Source organism: Bombyx mandarina, chromosome 22 (assembly GCF_030267445.1).
Source record: "Bombyx mandarina strain Sakado chromosome 22, ASM3026744v2".
Lineage (NCBI taxonomy): Eukaryota > Metazoa > Arthropoda > Insecta > Lepidoptera > Bombycidae > Bombyx > Bombyx mandarina.
In genome coordinates, this window is record NC_143228.1 from 11,304,805 (window position 1) to 11,323,124 (window position 18,320).

An 18,320-nucleotide genomic window follows, 5' to 3' on the forward strand; every position below is an offset into this window, starting at 1 on the left:
TTACAATAGTATTATGATAAAATCGTCAGTAAAATGCTAACGAAAATCAGAAGCATACAACATCTGAACTACACCACCTAAAGAATGCGTAGATAGTTATTATTATTATTATTATTATTAGAAAGTCTTATACATATAAGATATATAAAAATAAGACCTTAATAAAAAACAAAGATCGTGACGTGCGTCATTTTAGTGTTACACATAAAAAAGCGAAATAAAATGAACACACGTTATCCATAAATTAATTGTTAATTACCTCAAAAGCGTGGTCGTTTTTGGACTAATTAAACAAGGAATTATATAGTATTACGTAATTGCGTTGCTTTTGCAACATTTTGATTTAATTGCAAACCTTACTGTCGATATTGAATTAAATATACTTTATCACTAAACTTACTCACTAATGAAGATCGTGATCATATACGATTTGTCTCTATGCTTAATATTATGAGCGTGGAGTGTTTGTTTCTTTGTCCATCTTGCACATTGACATGAAACGACGGAATGACATAATTTTTTATCCCGAAAAAACATCTCATTCCCACGGGCAACTGTTTTATTATCTAAAAAATACTTACACTTCTTCTTGGACGCGCGGACGAAGCTTGTCATCTATAAAAAGTTAACATCTGAATTAAGGATTTTATTACCTCATGCGCATATTTTAAAGCCAATCGTCTTAAATTTTAGAGGTCATCCGGTTTTAAAACTATTGTAGTGATGTTCACGGCTTTCCTCAACTCAGACATATGTATCCTCATATTTTTTGGTAAATTCATTGTTGCTATGTGTTTTACGAAAGCATGCTTATTTACTTATGCCTTTGGTTTTGAGTATTATCATGATCGTAAGTAAATGGAATCTATTTAATCCACCTTGAATTTTTTTTTTTAATTATTAGTGCAGTAAACACGTTTAATGAAAACACGTAAATAAATTATAAAGCAACCAGTTATACAAATAATGAAAAACGGGGACCAGACATATAAATAAAGTCAACAGGTATGTGAGTTGAAGGTGAGCTCCAACTATCTATATTAATTACATTATTATTTTTTCTTACATCAGGGTTTACCTCTAAAAATTAAAAATGTAGAATTGATGCATTATTTTTAAAGAGCAAGTCTTCTAAGGGAGTTAAAACATTATTGATATCCCAATAACAAAGAAAAAACAATTTCGGTATACGAGTCAATTCAAGAACGACTTATCAATGAACTTTTCCTGTAATTGAAACAAATTAATAAATTTTCAACCGATTGAAACGATTATGTTAATTTAAAATATGTTTAAATTAAAGAAAATGGCTAAAAATGCTTTAAAAGGTTCACATGAAAATGTAAATGGCAAAACGAAAAAAAAACAGTGTTATTTTTCTTTTATTTAAATATTTACTAAAGCATCCTTAACATAATATGTTTACTTATATATTTGTACAAGTGCACGAACTTGTATAAACGGCGACTATAAAACAGTGAATAGCCTTGATAAGCACTTCAGAAACCATTCTTTGGTGAAAATGTTAAAGACGTTCGTGTTTGTAGTCTGTATTGCTAATGTGCTTCTAGCAGACTCTATTGAAGGTATTTAACTTGCATTATAAATTTCTTACGAAATTGTGTGACAAGAGAAAACTGAAAAAATATATATTCATACAGCACAAGTTTAGATCTCGCAATTAATTTCTTTATTTTATTTTAAAAAAGTTGTTTTATATTATATCCGAAATTTTTCATATTTATATTCTAAAAATCAAGCAGCAAGATTTCGTAACAAAAAAAAAGTACTCAACAGAAGACCACTAACGAAATTAAAGAAATAAATCACTAAAATAAAGTTTTGTGGTTTGTCTCAAGATGGTTTCGTGATAAAACAAAAAAGTCCCTCCCAAAAAAACCTGTTTGCTTAGAAAAGACACTCTCTTAATTATTTTAGTAAAATATTAACGCTGCATAAAAATGAACTATGTCTATCCCGATATAACAACAAATATTTCAAATTTATAAAATGTGAATAAAAATTGTCGTAAAGTTCTGGAACTTTCGACGAATTTCAAATAATAGTTCACCTTTTATTTTATTTGTGAATCGTTTTTTTGACAGTGTTTTTTGGTCCGCCCTATGCACCAATAAAATAAATTATTGATATCTAATTTCTACATTATACATGTATACTAAAAGACCCCCGTGATAAATAATAAGTCCCGATTAGTTTTCAATAAAGACTGGGGTGCCGTTATTCTAAATTCTAAAGCCACTGTCTCTCGCAACTAACCGGTAAAAATAATACCCAATACCGTAATTAATACTATGAGAGTTGATACGGGAATGATATAGGCGTGCCTATATCATTCCCGTGACTTGTACTTTGCACGATTTGTGCTTCACCAAAGCAATATTACGGTTTAATCTGAAGACTACAATAACTATTATAATTATTTAGGTAATTTAGATTTGAATTTTATTTACTCAGCTAAGTATGTGGGACCGTTTGCATAGCAATTAAAATGGACATTAACGGGTTAATAATAGTTGAATTATGAGTACATATTTGTAGACTGAAAAAAATCGGTAAAATAAATTCTCTTAATCTTATTTTTTTTTTAAAAAGCAGTACCCTACTCACTCCGAGAATATACTTATGAAGTGACTATAATTTCGCGCGGTTATTAATTTTACGAATAAAATTTAAATTCGTGAATAAACTTCATAACAATGATATTATCTGCGAGATGGCCATGTAAGAAACCTTGAATACAAGCTGGAAGTATTGATTTGATTTATAGTAACCACACCTATTGAATTGAAAATTTTAATTAAAGAAAAAGCTATTTTCTAATTTTTAGAAACATGTGAACAAGATTCAGACGATTATCCAAATGAAAATGACTGTGGTGAGTTTTATCAAATACTTTCTTATCTATCTTTATTTTTACATAGATTTTTACTTTCTACTACATTTGTACAACACTTTTAGGCTTAAATGAAGAATTTTCGGAGTGCCCCGACGGTGCCTGCAGACCCTTAACTTGTGATGAAGTAGGATATCCTGTGCCCTGTGCAGATATTAATCCAGAAAGGGGATGCCCAAGCGAACCTAAGTGTATTTGTAAAAGTGGATTCGTTCTGAATAACAGCAGCATTTGTATACCAATTAGTGAATGTCGTAAGTGTATTACAATTATTTATTTCTTTTTATCCTTTAAATATACTAGAAAGAAATATAAATTTAACATATATACTACCATTTCGATGACCGTTTTGATTATAAAATTGATTAAAAGAAAGAAAAAAATTATAACTATAATATTTCACCTTCAACTTTGCCTTTTTAAATTCTTCATAAAATAAATATGCGGAATCCTTTTCCATCGTTTTCCTATAGCTTCATGCGGTGGAGATCCCAACGCTGAAGGTGGAGGTTGCGGTTTGAATTGTGGCAATCTATGTAGCAACTATGATCAAAAGCCCATCAAATGTTCAACAGATATATGTGAAGCTAATGGCTGTGATTGTAGACAAGGATATGTTTTTGATGAAATCAAACGGATATGTGTCCTACCAAACGAATGTCGTAAGAATAAAAAGCAAAAATAATTTACCTGTTGCTATTATATAATTGCTATAAACTGGGAATTACTATGACGCAAAATACTTGGGTTTTTTTTTCTGTATTTCCCTGTTGTTATTTCCTCGTCATCGTTTCTTTAGTCTTTCTTGTTATTAAGTTAAGATACTATTGTACGGGAAATTTCGAACTTTATTGTAATATTGAGTGAGACTTTACATGTATTTTAATTTTAAGACAATTTGTTCTAGTACTTATTGAAGATGGATCTTCTCAAAAATGTTGATTCAATTTAAACTATACCGCGATCGATATCTTTATTTCTGGTTGACAGATAAAAATATCTCAGTCCTCAAATGTGCTTTACATGAAATGATGATGAATTTCGTTGATTTCATGATTTCGAAGTCGTCGTGACCTAAAAGATAAGACGTCCGGTGCATTCGTATCGAACGATACAACGGTGTTCGAAACCCGCAGGCAAGGTACCGATTTTTCTAATGAAATACGTACTTAACAAATGTTCACGATTGACTTCCACAGTGAAGGAATATAGTCGTGTAATAAAAATCAAAATTATAATTTGTGTAATTACTGGTGGTAGGACGTCTTGTGAGTCCACTCAGGTAGGTACCACTACCCTGCCTATTTCTGCCGTCAAGCAGTAATGCGTTTCGGTTTGAACGGTGGGGCAGCCGTTGTATCTATACTGAGACCTTAGAACTCATATCTCAAGGTGGGTGGCGGTATTTACGTTTTAGATGTATAGGGCTCCGGTAACCACTTAACCAACCACACCAGGTGGCCCGTGAACTCGTCCACACATCTAACCAATAAAAAAATGTAATTAATTATTGATTCAGCTTCGAAATGTACGAAACCAAATGAAGTATTCGACGAATGCCCGAAAACATGTCCACCCAGAGTATGTGGCATAGATGAACGCACGATAAGGTGCGCTGCTCCACCCAAGCCTGGGGATCCTGCATGCAAGCCGGGATGTCGATGTGCTGACAATTATTATCGTAACGAACAGGGTACTTGCGTTACGAAGAAACAGTGCAGTATGTAAAATGATATCAATGTAAAGCTTATAACAAAAAAGATGTTGAATGTTGATATTTCTTTTTAGAAATCAAATGTAATCAGAATGAGGTATTCGATTTATGTCCTGCCCCATGTCCTCCAAGAAGATGCGGTATAGACCCAGCCTTAGTGCTTTGTGTTCCGTCGCCTACAATCGGAGATCCAGGTTGCGAGCCCGGCTGTCGATGTATTGACGGTTACGTCAGGAATGATACAGATGTTTGTATTCCGAAAGAAGAATGTCGTAAGTAATCAAAACTTAATAAATTCTGTTACCAAATTTCAGTTCACTGACTTGTCTACTGTTAGTACAACATTATATAAGTACTTTAACAGCTGAATACGAAACTGATTAAATTTTAATTCAAATTGGCTGATGCCTTTTTTTTATCTTTTGCATATATATTTTATTTATTTAGCTGTGGTGTGTACTGGAGAAAATGAAGAATATGATAACTGTCCAGCGCCTTGCCCACCACAAACGTGCGACAGTCTTAAAAGAAAATATTTTTGTCCCAAACAACGTATTGTAAACGGAAAATATATCCCAGACTCTAAAAGTGGCCAAAAGTGCGAGGGTTCATGTCGTTGTATACCTGGCTATTATAGAAACAAACAAGGCATTTGTATATCAAAAGGAAGTTGTAGTAAGTTAAAGAGAATTAATATAAAATATCGATGCACACATAAATTTGAGATTATTCCAGCATTTTATATTAAATTCACGGCAACATCCTATCACCTAGGATCATTGGGTTCATTTCATTATATCGTCTGAGACAATTTTTGCCACCCACGATGCAACTCTGAAATGTCGATGCTATAGTGTCCTTGAAAAAAGGAGTGAAAAAAGTTTTTGCAGTAAGAGCTGTATATGAATATAACACTGAAAGTGAAGAAGTCTAGTTTGTCCTAGATGGTCTTAAAAAGTTTGGATTTAAAAAAGTTGAGGAATCGAAATTTTTTAACTCGGTATTATTCATAAATTCATTTCCAACGAAGTCCTCTTCCTTTATTTTAATCAGGAAGCAAAATAGAACACAGTTTTCAAATGGTGCATGTTTAACGATGAAAATCTTCACAGAGTGCGGAGAATACGAACGATACGAAGTATGCCCATTTGATACATGCACTGCAAAAAATTGTTCTCAACTCGGATTTGCAATAGGCTGCCCTGGGCAAACTCAAGACGGTAGTTGTCCTGGTGGTCCGGGATGTGTCTGTATCGACGGGTACTTGAGAAATGACGTAGGATCCTGTATACCACAGTCAGAATGTGGTAAGTCTAGGTCATTTGTAATAGTGCCCAAAGCTTATAATTCCTTCCTTCAGGAGAGTTTGGAATTATTGTCTATCTTAACACAATATGGACAGAACTGAAATCTTAAAGTTCTTTGTTTTAAAGATGCAGAAATATTTATCTATGAAACTTCACAGACACAAATACAAATTTCCCAGCTTAATGCCATCGGCATCCTCTACCAGCGAAGCAAGGATGATGCAGAACAAAAACCTAGTAGGTTCAAGGGATGATAAAATAAACTAAAACAATATAATATCCTTTATAGAAACTTGCGGAGGAGATCCTAACGCAAGAGCCGGTTGTGGGAGTAATTGTAACAGAAAATGCTCCGATATTGGTGCAAATGAAACAAAAGCTTGTACTTTAGCTTGCCGTGTCAACGCCTGTGATTGCAAAGATGGGTATTATCTCGATGAAAACACCGGAAAATGTGTGCTTCCTAACGAATGCCGTACGTAGATTTACATTGTCGTTACATCATCATCGCCTCGAATACTTTAAGAAGGAATAACGTGATACGTTACTATCATTTATATTGTCAACATATATAACAATGTTATCGTCATCACCGTTACTACAATTAATTACAACCATTTCGTTCTGAACATTGGGATACTATATTATTTAATTCGAGACCCCTTTTGGATATTTCATCCAATAAAAAAAAACGGTGCGTGTGCCACTTGGTGCACGTGAATGAAGTGAAACTTCTTTTTCGATGTGTAGTAATGTGGTTTTCTTCATTTTTCATCCTTAAATCAGATTGTTCTTATAATAGGGAATGCTGTGTATAATAGATGCGAAATCTTCAACATTAATATTTTAAATATGTTAAATTATAGTTAGAAAAATAAATATATTATTATATATATTTTTTAAATACTTCATTAAAATATTGAACGCTACTCGTTTCTAACGCTCGTGCTGGCCTGTAACAGGTATACTACGCGCATCACCCTGGTACAAAAGGGTAAGAAGCGCGCTGCGGAGTCCCGAGCTCCCGCGGCCGCTAAAATTAGTAAAGCCGCGAACGCGTCGCGCCCTCGCCCTCCGACTCCCGTCGCTCCCCCTGCCCGTGCCACACCGTCGCCGCGTCCAGTGGCACAAAATAAAACTCAGACCCCTCCCCCGGTAATCCTTCAAGAGAAGGCAGCTTGGGACCGAGTTTCCCTGGCCCTTCAGGCCAAAAAAAAAAATTAATTTTATCAGCGCCCGTAACCTCGCGAACGGGATTCAAATTAAGGTAACGACACCCGACGACCATAGGGCCCTCTCAAGCTACCTCCGAAAGGAGCGTATAAGTTTCCACACTTATACGCTTCAGGAGGAGCGTGAACTTCGCGCGGTCATACGCGGCATCCCAAAGGAATTAGATGCCGATCTCGTCAAGGCCGACCTTCTAGAACAAGGTCTGCCGGTCAATTCCGTGCACCGCATGCACACAGGACGTGGGAGGGAGCCATACAATATGGTTCTCGTCGCTCTCCAGCCTACCCCCGAGGGCAAGCAAATTTTCAACGTACGAACAGTCTGTAGGCTTTCCGGAATAACCGTCGAAACCCCCCATAAAAAAGGCACTCCGAGCCAGTGCCATAACTGTCAGTTGTACGGGCACTCTTCCCGTAATTGCCACGCGCGCTCCCGATGCGTCAAGTGTTTGGGCGATCACGCCACGAGCCTTTGCACTCGCGATCAAAAAACCGCTACGGAACCGCCTAGCTGCGTCCTGTGCCGAACACAGGGTCACCCCGCGAATTACCGTGGTTGCCCCCGAGCCCCTAAAATAAATCGCCGCGTCGCCCGCCAAAATCGCCTCCGAGCTTTCGGCCCAGACATCAAAGCCACGGCACCCTCTGTGCCGAAGGCTAAGCCTGCTTTCGTGCCGGCGTCGGTGCCCAGCGTCTCGGCCTGGGCTAAACCGTTGCCGTACACGAACACGGCTACAACTCTCTCCCCCGCGACTCGTCCCACACCCGCGATACGTCCCTCCCCCGTGACTCGTCCCTCCCCCGCGACCTGCCCTCCGACCTCGTCCGACAATCTCGCTCTAGCGATCGACTTTTTTCAGTCGACCAACTTTGATCGCGTTAATGCTTTGGGCGACGCCATTCGCGCCGCCTCCACTGCACAACACTTCATCGCCGTTGTGCAAGAATACGCTGACGTATACGCGTCGTTAAATACGTACGTCCTCCCCTCACTCCGCTGGTAATCAATGGCGTACATAAGTAGAATCAAGCCCCTATCCGTAACGATAGGATTTTTTAACGCTTACGGTCTCGCAAATCAACGTGATCAGGTTTGTGATTTTTTGCGTGACCATCAAATTGACATCTTTTTGGTGCAGGAGACCCTGCTTAAGCCCGCGCGCCGCGACCCTAAAATCGCGAACTACAACATGGTTAGGAACGACAGGCTCACTGCTCGTGGTGGTGGTACCGTCATTTACTATAGAAGAGCCCCGCATTGCGTCCCACTCGACCCCCCCGCGCTTTCTAACATCGAAGCATCAGTATGCCGAATCTCATGACTGGACACGCGCCGATCGTTATCGCGTCCGTTTATCTTCCACCGGATAAAATTGTTCTAAGTAGTGATATTGAGGCGCTGCTCGGCATGGGAAGCTCTGTCATTCTGGCGGGTGACCTAAATTGTAAACACGTCAGGTGGAACTCTCACACCTCAACCCCTAATGGCAGGCGCCTCGACGCGTTAGTCGATGATCTCGAATTCGATATCGTCGCTCCGCTGACCCCGACTCACTACCCGCTAAATATCGCGCATCGCTCGGATATACTCGACATAGCGTTATTAAAAAACGTAACTCTGCGCTTACATTCGATTGAAGTAGTTTCAGAGTTAGATTCAGACCATCGTCCCGTCATTATGAAGCTCGGTCGCGCTCCCGATTCCGTTCCCGTCACGAGGACTGTGGTGGATTGGCACACGCTGGGCATCAGCCTGGCTGAATCTGATCCACCATCGCTTCCGTTTAGTCCGGACTCTATCCCGTCTCCTCAGGATACCGCTGAAGCCATAGACATCGTAACGTCACACATCACCTCGACATTAGATAGGTCATCGAAGCAAGTTGTAGCGGAGGACTTCCTTCACCGCTTCAAATTGCCCGACGATATTAGGGAACTCCTTAGAGCTAAGAACGCCTCGATCCGTGCGTACGATAGGTATCCTACCACGGAAAATCGTATTCGAATGCGTGCCCTACAACGCGACGTAAAGTCTCGCATCACCGAAGTCCGAGATGCCAGATGGTCTGATTTCTTAGAAGGACTCGCGCCCTCTCAAAGGTCTTACTACCGCTTAGCTCGTACTCTCAAATCGGATACGGTAGTAACTATGCCCCCCCTCGTAGGCCCCTCAGGCCGACTCGCGGCGTTCGATGATGACGAAAAAGCAGAGCTGCTGGCCGATACATTGCAACCGCGTTATTAAACTTTTAACTTTAAATGTTGGCATCTATTTTCAATGCCGCTATGGCTAACTGTATCTTTCCCACGGTGTGGAAAGAAGCGGACGTTATCGGCATACACAAACCCGGTAAACCAAAAAATAATCCGACGAGTTATCGCCCGATTAGCCTCCTCATGTCTCTAGGCAAACTGTATGAGCGTCTGCTCTACAAACGCCTCAGAGACTTCGTCTCATCCAAGGGCATTCTCATCGATGAACAATTCGGATTCCGTGCAAATCACTCATGCGTACAACAGGTGCACCGCCTCACGGAGCACATTCTTGTGGGACTTAATCGACCAAAACCGTTATACACGGGAGCTCTCTTCTTCGACGTCGCAAAAGCGTTCGACAAAGTCTGGCACAACGGTTTGATTTTCAAACTATTCAACATGGGCGTGCCGGATAGTCTCGTGCTCATCATACGGGACTTCTTGTCGAATCGCTCTTTTCGATATCGAGTAGAGGGAACCCGCTCCTCCCCGCGACCACTCACGGCTGGAGTGCCGCAAGGCTCCGTTCTCTCACCGCTCCTATTTAGTTTATTTATTAATGATATTCCCCGGTCGCCGCCGACCCAGCTAGCCTTATTCGCTGACGACACAACCGTTTACTACTCAAGTAGAAACAAGTCCCTAATCGCGAGTAAACTCCAGAGCGCAGCGTTAGCCCTCGGACAGTGGTTCCGAAAATGGCGCATAGACATCAACCCGGCGAAAAGCACAGCAGTGTTATTTCAAAGGGGAAACTCTCCGCTTATTTCCTCCCGCATTAGGAGGAGAAATATCACTCCCCCGATCACCCTCTTCGGCCAACCTATACCCTGGGTCAGGAAGGTTAAGTACCTGGGAGTCACCCTGGATGCATCCATGACATTCCGCCCACACATAAAAACAATCCGCGACCGTGCCGCATTCATTCTCGGCAGACTCTATCCCATGATCTGTAAGCGGAGTAAAATGTCCCTTCGGAACAAGGTGACACTTTATAAAACTTGCATAAGGCCCATCATGACTTACGCGAGTGTGGTGTTCGCTCACGCGGCCCGCACACACATAGACCCCCTCCAATCGCTACAATCCCGCTTTTGCAGGTTAGCCGTCGGGGCTCCGTGGTTCGTGAGGAACGTTGACCTACACGACGACCTGGGCCTTGAATCAATCCAGAAATACATGAAGTCAGCGTCGGAACGGTACTTCGATAAGGCTATGCGTCATGATAATCGCCTTATCGTTGCCGCCGCTGACTACTCACCGAATCCTGATCATGCAGGAGCCAGTCACCGTCGACGCCCTAGACACGTCCTTACGGATCCATCAGATCCAATAACCTTTGCATTAGACGCCTTCAGCTCTAATACTAGGAGCAGGCTTAGGGACCCCAGTAACCGTACTCGTCGAACTCGACAAAGAGGTCGACGTGCAACCTAGCCCATGCATCAGCCCGCTGAGTTTCTCGCCGGATCTTCTCAGCGGGTCGCGATTCCGATCCGGTAGTCGATTCATTCGCGAAGCAATTGCTCTTGAGTTGTTAGGTCTCCTTCGGAGGCGCTCGGGCAGCTGTTAGCAAATCCCACCCCTCCTGGCTGAGCCTTTGCTCGCCCACCTGTCCTGGTGAAACTGGAAAGGCCTTCGGGCCACCAGTAATCTCTCAATCATAAAAAAACTACGCGCATGCGTTCGAGTGCTACGCATTCACTGTCGGTCTGTCTCTTTCTAGTATGGTAGCATTCAACGTGTAACGCAACCTTGTTAGAAGTCCCATTAGAAGTTTCACTTCAATAATAATAATAATCTTAACTTTCGACCAAGCCTTAATTAAATTTCATTGTTTGTTTTTTAGCTTCAATATGCGGTCCCGATGAAGTGTATTCCGATTGTACAAACGGCGGTTGTAATGCGAAAAACTGTACACAATTAGGCAGACCCGTACCTTGCGTTAAGATTAATCCTAAGAATTGCAAGAAAGGTTGCATTTGTAAAGAGGGATACTTACGCGACGAAAACGGCTTATGTGTTCCTGAACAATCTTGTCCTCGTGCGTATATGTTGTTGCTTATCGCTCATTCATCATCATCATCATCAGTCCACAGTCGTCCACTGCTGGATATAAGCCTGTCCCAAATTACACCACTGAGCCCGGTCTTCGACTCTCCTCATCCACCTCTTTTACCATCCACCAACCACCAATCGATTATTCATCTTAAAAGTAAATTAGGGCCATTTTTCAACATTTCTGTCCTACAAAAATATGATGATCCTGTCAGCAGCCTGGTTTACTGGTTTACTATACTGAGACCTTAGAACTTATATCTCAAGGTGTGTGGCGCATTTACGTTGTAGATGTCTATGGGTTCCAGTAACCACTTAACCAGCCACACCAGGTGGACCGTGAACTCGTCCACACATCTAAGCAATAAAAAAATGTAAATAATTATCGATTCAGCTTCGAAATGTACGAAACCAAATGAAGTGTTCGACGAATGTCCGAAACCATGTCCACCCAGAGTATGTGGCGTAGATGAACGCACGATAAGGTGCGCTACTCCACCAAAGCCTGGGGATCTTGCATGCAAGCCGGGATGTCGATGTGCTGACAATTATTATCGTAACGAACAGGGTACTTGCGTTACGAAGAAACAGTGCAGTATGTAAAATTATAACATGAAAAGCTTATAACAAAAAAAGTTGTTGAACGTTGATATTTCTTTTTAGAAATCAAATGTAATCAGAATGAGGTATTCGATTTATGTCCTGCCCCATGTCCTCCAAGAATATGCGGTATAGACCCAGCCACAGTGAATTGTATTCCGTCGCCTAAAATCGGAGATCCAGGTTGCGAGCCCGGCTGTAGATGTATTGACGGTTACGTCAGGAATACTACAGATGTTTGTATTCCCAGAGAAGAATGTCGTAAGTAATCAAAGCTTAACAAATTCTGTTACTAAATTTCAGTTCACTGACCTGTCTACTGTTAGTATAATATTTTATAAGTAAAGTTAAAAGCTGAATACGAAACTGATTAAATTTGAATTCAAATTGGCTGATGCCTTTTTATCTTTTGCATATATATTTTATTTATTTAGCTGTGGTGTGTACTGGAGAAAATGAAGAATATGATAACTGTCCAGCGCCTTGCCCACCACAAACGTGCGACAGTCTTAAAAGAAAATACTCTTGTCCCAAACAACGTATCGTAAACGGAAAATATATTCCAGACGCTAAAAGTGGCCAAAAGTGCGAGGGTTCATGTCGTTGCATACCTGGCTATTATAGAAACAAACAAGGCATTTGTGTATCAAAAGGAAGATGTAGTAAGTTAAAGAGAATTAATATAAAATATCGAGGCACACATAAATTTGAGATTATCCCATCATTTTATATTAAATTCACGGCAACATCCTACCCCTAGGATCATTGGGTTCATTTCATTTTATCTTCTGAGATAATTTTTGCCACCGCCGATGCAACTCTGAAATGTCGATGCTATAGTGTCTTTGAAAAAAGGAGTGAAAAAATGTTTGCAGTAAGAGCTGTATATGAATATAACACTGAAAGTGAAGAAGTCTAGTTTGTCCTTGATGGTCTTAAAAAGTTTGGATTTAAAAAAGTTGAGGAATCGAAAAATTTTAACTCGGTATTATTCATAAATTCATTTCCAACGAAGTCCTCTTCCTTTATTTTAATCAGGAAGCAAAATAGAACACAGTTTTCAAATGGTGCATGTTTAACGATGAAAATCTTCACAGAGTGCGGAGCATACGAACGATACGAAGTATGCCCATTTGATACATGCACTGCAAAAAATTGTTCTCAACTCGGATTCGCAATAGGCTGCCCTGGGCAAACTCAAGACGGTAGTTGTCCTGGTGGTCCGGGATGTGTCTGTATCGACGGGTACTTGAGAAATGACGTAGGATCCTGTATACCACAGTCAGAATGTGGTAAGTCTAGGTCATTTGTAATAGTGCCCAAAGCTTATAATTCCTTCCTTCAGGAGAGTTTGGAATTATTGTCTATCTTAACACAATATGGACAGAACTGAAATCTTAAGGTTCTTTGTTTTAAAGATGCAGAAATATTTATTTATGAAACTTCACAGACACAAATACAAATTGCCCAGCTTAATGCCATCGGCATCCTCTACCAGCGAAGCAAGGATGATGCAGAACAAAAACCTAGTAGGTTCAAGGGATGATAAAATAAACTAAAACAATATAATATCCTTTATAGAAACTTGCGGAGGAGATCCTAACGCAAGAGCCGGTTGTGGGAGTAATTGTAACAGAAAATGCTCCGATATTGGTACAAATGAAACAAAACCTTGTACTTTAGCTTGCCGTGTCAACGCCTGTGATTGCAAAGATGGGTATTATCTCGATGAAAACACCGGAAAATGTGTGCTTCCTAACGAATGCCGTACGTAGATTTACATTGTCGTTACATCATCATCGCCTCGAATACTTTAAGAAGGAATAACGTGATACGTTACTATCATTTATATTGTCAACATATATAACAACGTTATCGTCATCACCGTTACTACAATTAATTACAACCATTTCGTTCTGAACATTGGGATACTATATTTTTTAATTCGAGACCCCTTTTGGATATTTCATCCAATAAAAAAAAACGGTGCGTGTGCCACTTGGTGCACGTGAATGAAGTGAAACTTCTTTTTCGATGTGTAGTAATGTGGTTTTCTTCATTTTTCATCCTTAAATCAGATTGTTCTTATAATAGGGAATGCTGTGTATAATAGATGCGAAATCTTCAACATTAATATTTTAAATATGTTAAATTATAGTTAGAAAAATAAATATATTATTATATATATTTTTTAAATACTTCATTAAAATATTGAACGCTACTCGTTGCTAACGCTCGTGCTGGCCTGTAACAGGTATACTATGCGCATGCGTTCGAGTGCTACGCATTAACTGTCGGTCTGTCTCTTTCTAGTATGGTAGCATTCAACGTGTAACGCAACCTTGTTAGAAGTCCCATTAGAATTTTCACTTCAATAATAATAATAATCTTAACTTTCGACCAAGCCTTAATTAAATTTCATTGTTTGTTTTTTAGCTTCAATATGCGGTCCCGATGAAGTGTATTCCGATTGTACAAACGGCGGTTGTAATGCGAAAAACTGTACACAATTAGGCAGACCCGTACCTTGCGTTAAGATTAATCCTAAGAATTGCAAGAAAGGTTGCATTTGTAAAGAGGGATACTTACGCGACGAAAACGGCTTATGTGTTCCTGAACAATCTTGTCCTCGTGCGTATATGTTGTTGCTTATCGCTCATTCATCATCATCATCATCAGTCCACAGTCGTCCACTGCTGGACATAAGCCTGTCCCAAATTACATCACTGAGCCCGGTCTTCGACTCTCCTCATCCACCTCTTTTACCATCCACCAACCACCAATCGATTATTCATATTAAAAGTATTAGTTAGTTAAGTAAATTAGGGCCACTTTTTCAACATTTCTGTCCTACAAAAATCTGGTGGTAAGACTTATGAGGATCCTGTCAGCAGCCTTACAATATTTACCGAAAAACATTTATTTAGGTTTGTAGAGTGGTACAGCTTTTTTTAAATAATAAAACTAGTAACTAATTCTACGTAATGTTTTTTTTTTATGATTGAAAGATTACTGGTGGCCCGGTGGCCTTTCCAGTTTCACCAGGACATGTGGGCGAGCAAAGGCTCAGCCAGGAGGGGTGGGATTTGCTAACAACTGCCCGAGCACCTCCAAAGGAGACCTAACAACTCAAGAGCAATTGCTTTGTGAATGAATCTACTACCGGATCGAAATCGCGACCCACTGAGAAGATGCGGCGAGAAACTCAGCGGGCTGATGCATGGGTTAGGTTGCACGTCGACCTCTTTGTCGAGTTCGACGAGTACGGTTACCGGGGTCCCTGAGCCTGCTCCTAGTGTTAGAGCTGAAGGCGTCTAATGCAAAGGTTATTGGATCTGATGGATCCGTAACGACGTGTCTGGGGCGTCGACGGTGACTGGCTCCTGCATGATCAGGATTCGGGGAGTAGTCAGCGGCAGCAACGGTAAGGCGATTATTATGACGCATAGCCTTATCGAAGTACCGTTCCGACGCTGACTTCATGTATTTCTGGACTGATTTGAGGCCCAGGTCATCGTTTAGGTCAACGTTCCTCACGAACCACGGAGCCCCTACGGCTAACCTGCAAAAGCGGGATTGTAGGGATTAGAGGGATAGGGAAATAACACTGCTGTGCTTTTCGCTGGGTTGATCTCTATGCGCCATTTTCTGAACCATTGTCCGAGGGTTAGCGCTGCGCTCTGGAGTTTACTTGCGATTAGGGACTTTTTTCTACTTGAGTAGTAAACGGTTGTGTCGTCAGCAAATAAGGCTAGCTGGGTCGGCGGCGACCGAGGAATATCGTTAGTAAATAAACTAAATAGCAGTGGAGAGAGAACGGAGCTTTGCGGGACTCCAGCCGTTAGTGGTCGCGCGGAGGAGCGGGTTCCCTCTACTCGATATCGAAAAGAGCGGTTAGACAGGAAGTCCCGTATGATGAGCACGAGACTGTCCGGTACGCCCATGTTGAAAAGTTTGAAAATCAAACCGTTATTTTAAACAATAAAACTAGTAACTAATTCTACGTAATGTTTTGTGATCAGCGTTAATTTTAAAATTGTGGAGTCTATCGTATTCTGGGTGAGCGATTACTGAAGTCCTTAACACTTAGACTGCTAACTCATTGGTATGTCCATTGCACTAAAAAGCACATACATATGAGCGCTTGTTTCTACATTTTTTCTTAATCACTAACGAAACATAAGCTATATTTGGTATACCAAAACTTATTTTTCTAATATTTTATCAATTAACTAACACGATTGCTCGGGTTATATTACTTTATTTTCCGCTTGTATTTTCACTAATTCTATTTTTCTATTTCAGAGTCTTGTAACAAGCCGAACGAAGTTTATGAGCGGTGTACCTTCGACTGCCCTCCACAGACGTGCGACAGTCTCGACAAAGCGTATGCGTGTCCATTGCAGAATAACCAAACTTGCGTAGGAAAATGTAAATGCAAACCCGGCTACTACAGAAATTTAATCGGAGAATGTATTTCCGAAGAAGATTGCCGTACGTATTAAGTTACTTGCTTATACTTAATCTGGCTAAGTTATTCGATAAACATGTTTATTACAGGAAGATGTCCCGGAAAACATGAATATTATTCTTGTGGCGGAGCATGCGACAACATTTGTGACAAACTAAGCGAAGAGAACCAGACAAGTTGTTCGATAATTAATATAAAATGTAATGAAATGTGTTACTGCGAGGAAGGCTATGCACGGAATAAAAACAATATTTGTGTACCTTTTGATCAATGCAATGGTGAGTATCCAAAATCACAGAAATTAATTTATAAATTCCAAAGTATGTCCATTAATTTTCGATTTGTCTGTTTGTCTTTTTTATTTTTTATTGCTTAGGTGGGTAGACGAGCTCACGGCCCATCTGGTGCTAAGTGGTTACTGGAGCCCATAGACATCTACAAAGTAAATGCGCCACCCACCTTGAGATATAAGTTCTAAGGTCTCAACCACCCTTCAAACCGAAACGCATTACTGCTTCACGGCAGAAATAGGCAGGGTGGTGGTACCCACCCGCGCGGAATCACAATAGGTCCTACCACCAGTAATTACGCAAATTATATAATATAAATTAACCATGTGTACAAAATTACAGTTAAGTACAGTTTTTATCGCTCTTTTGGTTTCGCTCTTTTGCATGATTTACCATAGTAATTTATTACATTTTAGTTCAATTCTTTACACTATCTACATGCATAAAAAAATGGAATAGTATTTAGATACATTTACTCGATTTGTTGTGAACTATGGGATCACTTTAGTCCAATATACCCAAAACGAAACTGTAAGCTGTGCGAATTTGTCCAACTTTACATGTTACTGAAAATCTTTCAACGATAGCTCATATTGTTTTATATGTTACTCCAAATCTTTCAATGCTGGCTTAGATAATTTTACTTGTGACGAGAAACCTTTTATATAAAATTCAGATAATTTTACCTGTTTATCAAATTATGGACAATATATATAAGTGACAATAACTGCTATATGCACAAATGATAGGCAATAGCCTTTAAATATATTCGATGGGCAATAAAAACTATTTCTAGGTCTATTAAAATAATTTCAATCCTACAGTTAGATTCGTTAAAATAATTTTTTTTTCTGATATTTCGACTTTAAATTGCTCTACTGTAAAGTTCACGCATTGTCGCTTAGTCATGTTTGCCTTTCAAGCGTCGATATCTATAATAATGCTCATCTCATGCTCAAACTTAAATGTTTTCAAGTAATCAATCTTTTAGATCCTGTTTGTCCTGAAAACGAAAGGTACGATAAGTGTCCTGCATTTTTGTGTGGTCCACAAAAGTGCTCTGAACTCGGCTTCGGTACAAACTGTCCAGCATCTGTCAATAATGGTACTTGTCCCGGAAAACCGGGTTGCGTCTGTGATAATGGATATGTCAGAAACAATAAAAACGTTTGCATACCACAGGATCAATGCCGTAAGTAAACTTTATAGAGCTCTGTAATTTTTCTCTATGATTGCCAATAAAAATTATCACGATGGGATGACATAAAATGTCGCGTAAACTGAACCAGTACGTATAATTTGAACCATAGAAATTTAGATCAAGCACTGTATGAGTATCTTAGAGCTATACTGAGGTAAAATTTTATAAAACTACATCTCTGGATGCAATCGTAAACGGAATATAAGGCTTATGATTTTTGTAGGTATTAAAATTCTTACTAAAAGCAAATTTGTCAAAAAAAAAGTTGCGTTAATTT

General features: G+C 39.8%; 2 protein-coding genes across 51 annotated transcripts in view; both read left to right on the plus strand.

Moving 5' to 3' along the window:
- Positions 1-18,320, plus strand: part of LOC114252100 (zonadhesin) — a 160,670-nt gene that overhangs the window by 64,163 nt on the left and 78,187 nt on the right. For 49 of the 50 annotated variants that reach the window (XM_089736897.1, XM_089736912.1, XM_089736904.1 and 46 more), the window contains 3 exons: positions 16,387-16,575; positions 16,642-16,830; positions 17,834-18,034. In XM_089736897.1, coding sequence (XP_089593023.1) covers positions 16,387-16,575; positions 16,642-16,830; positions 17,834-18,034 — 579 coding nt within the window. The remainder of the gene's footprint in view (positions 1-16,386; positions 16,576-16,641; positions 16,831-17,833; positions 18,035-18,320) is intronic. The other variant, XM_089736944.1, reaches the window with a different exon arrangement.
- LOC149500354 (uncharacterized) lies at positions 1,500-13,627 on the plus strand. The gene is made up of 5 exons (XM_089737036.1): positions 1,500-1,586; positions 6,225-6,410; positions 11,273-11,638; positions 12,145-12,342; positions 13,500-13,627. Exons 1-5 carry the CDS (start codon positions 1,523-1,525, stop codon positions 13,625-13,627), a joined length of 942 nt encoding a protein of 313 aa, XP_089593162.1. The 5' UTR covers positions 1,500-1,522.

Excerpts from the sequence above, each read along its gene's own strand:
- LOC149500354 (XM_089737036.1), top strand. The coding sequence starts at position 1,523 with ATGTTAAAGACGTTCGTGTTTGTAGTCTGTATTGCTAATGTGCTTCTA. Across the intron at positions 6,411-11,272 it reads TGTGCTTCCTAACGAATGCC|CTTCAATATGCGGTCCCGAT; the intron begins GTACGTAGATTT and ends TTTGTTTTTTAG. Across the intron at positions 12,343-13,499 it reads TATTCCCAGAGAAGAATGTC|ATGCAGAAATATTTATTTAT; the intron begins GTAAGTAATCAA and ends TTTGTTTTAAAG.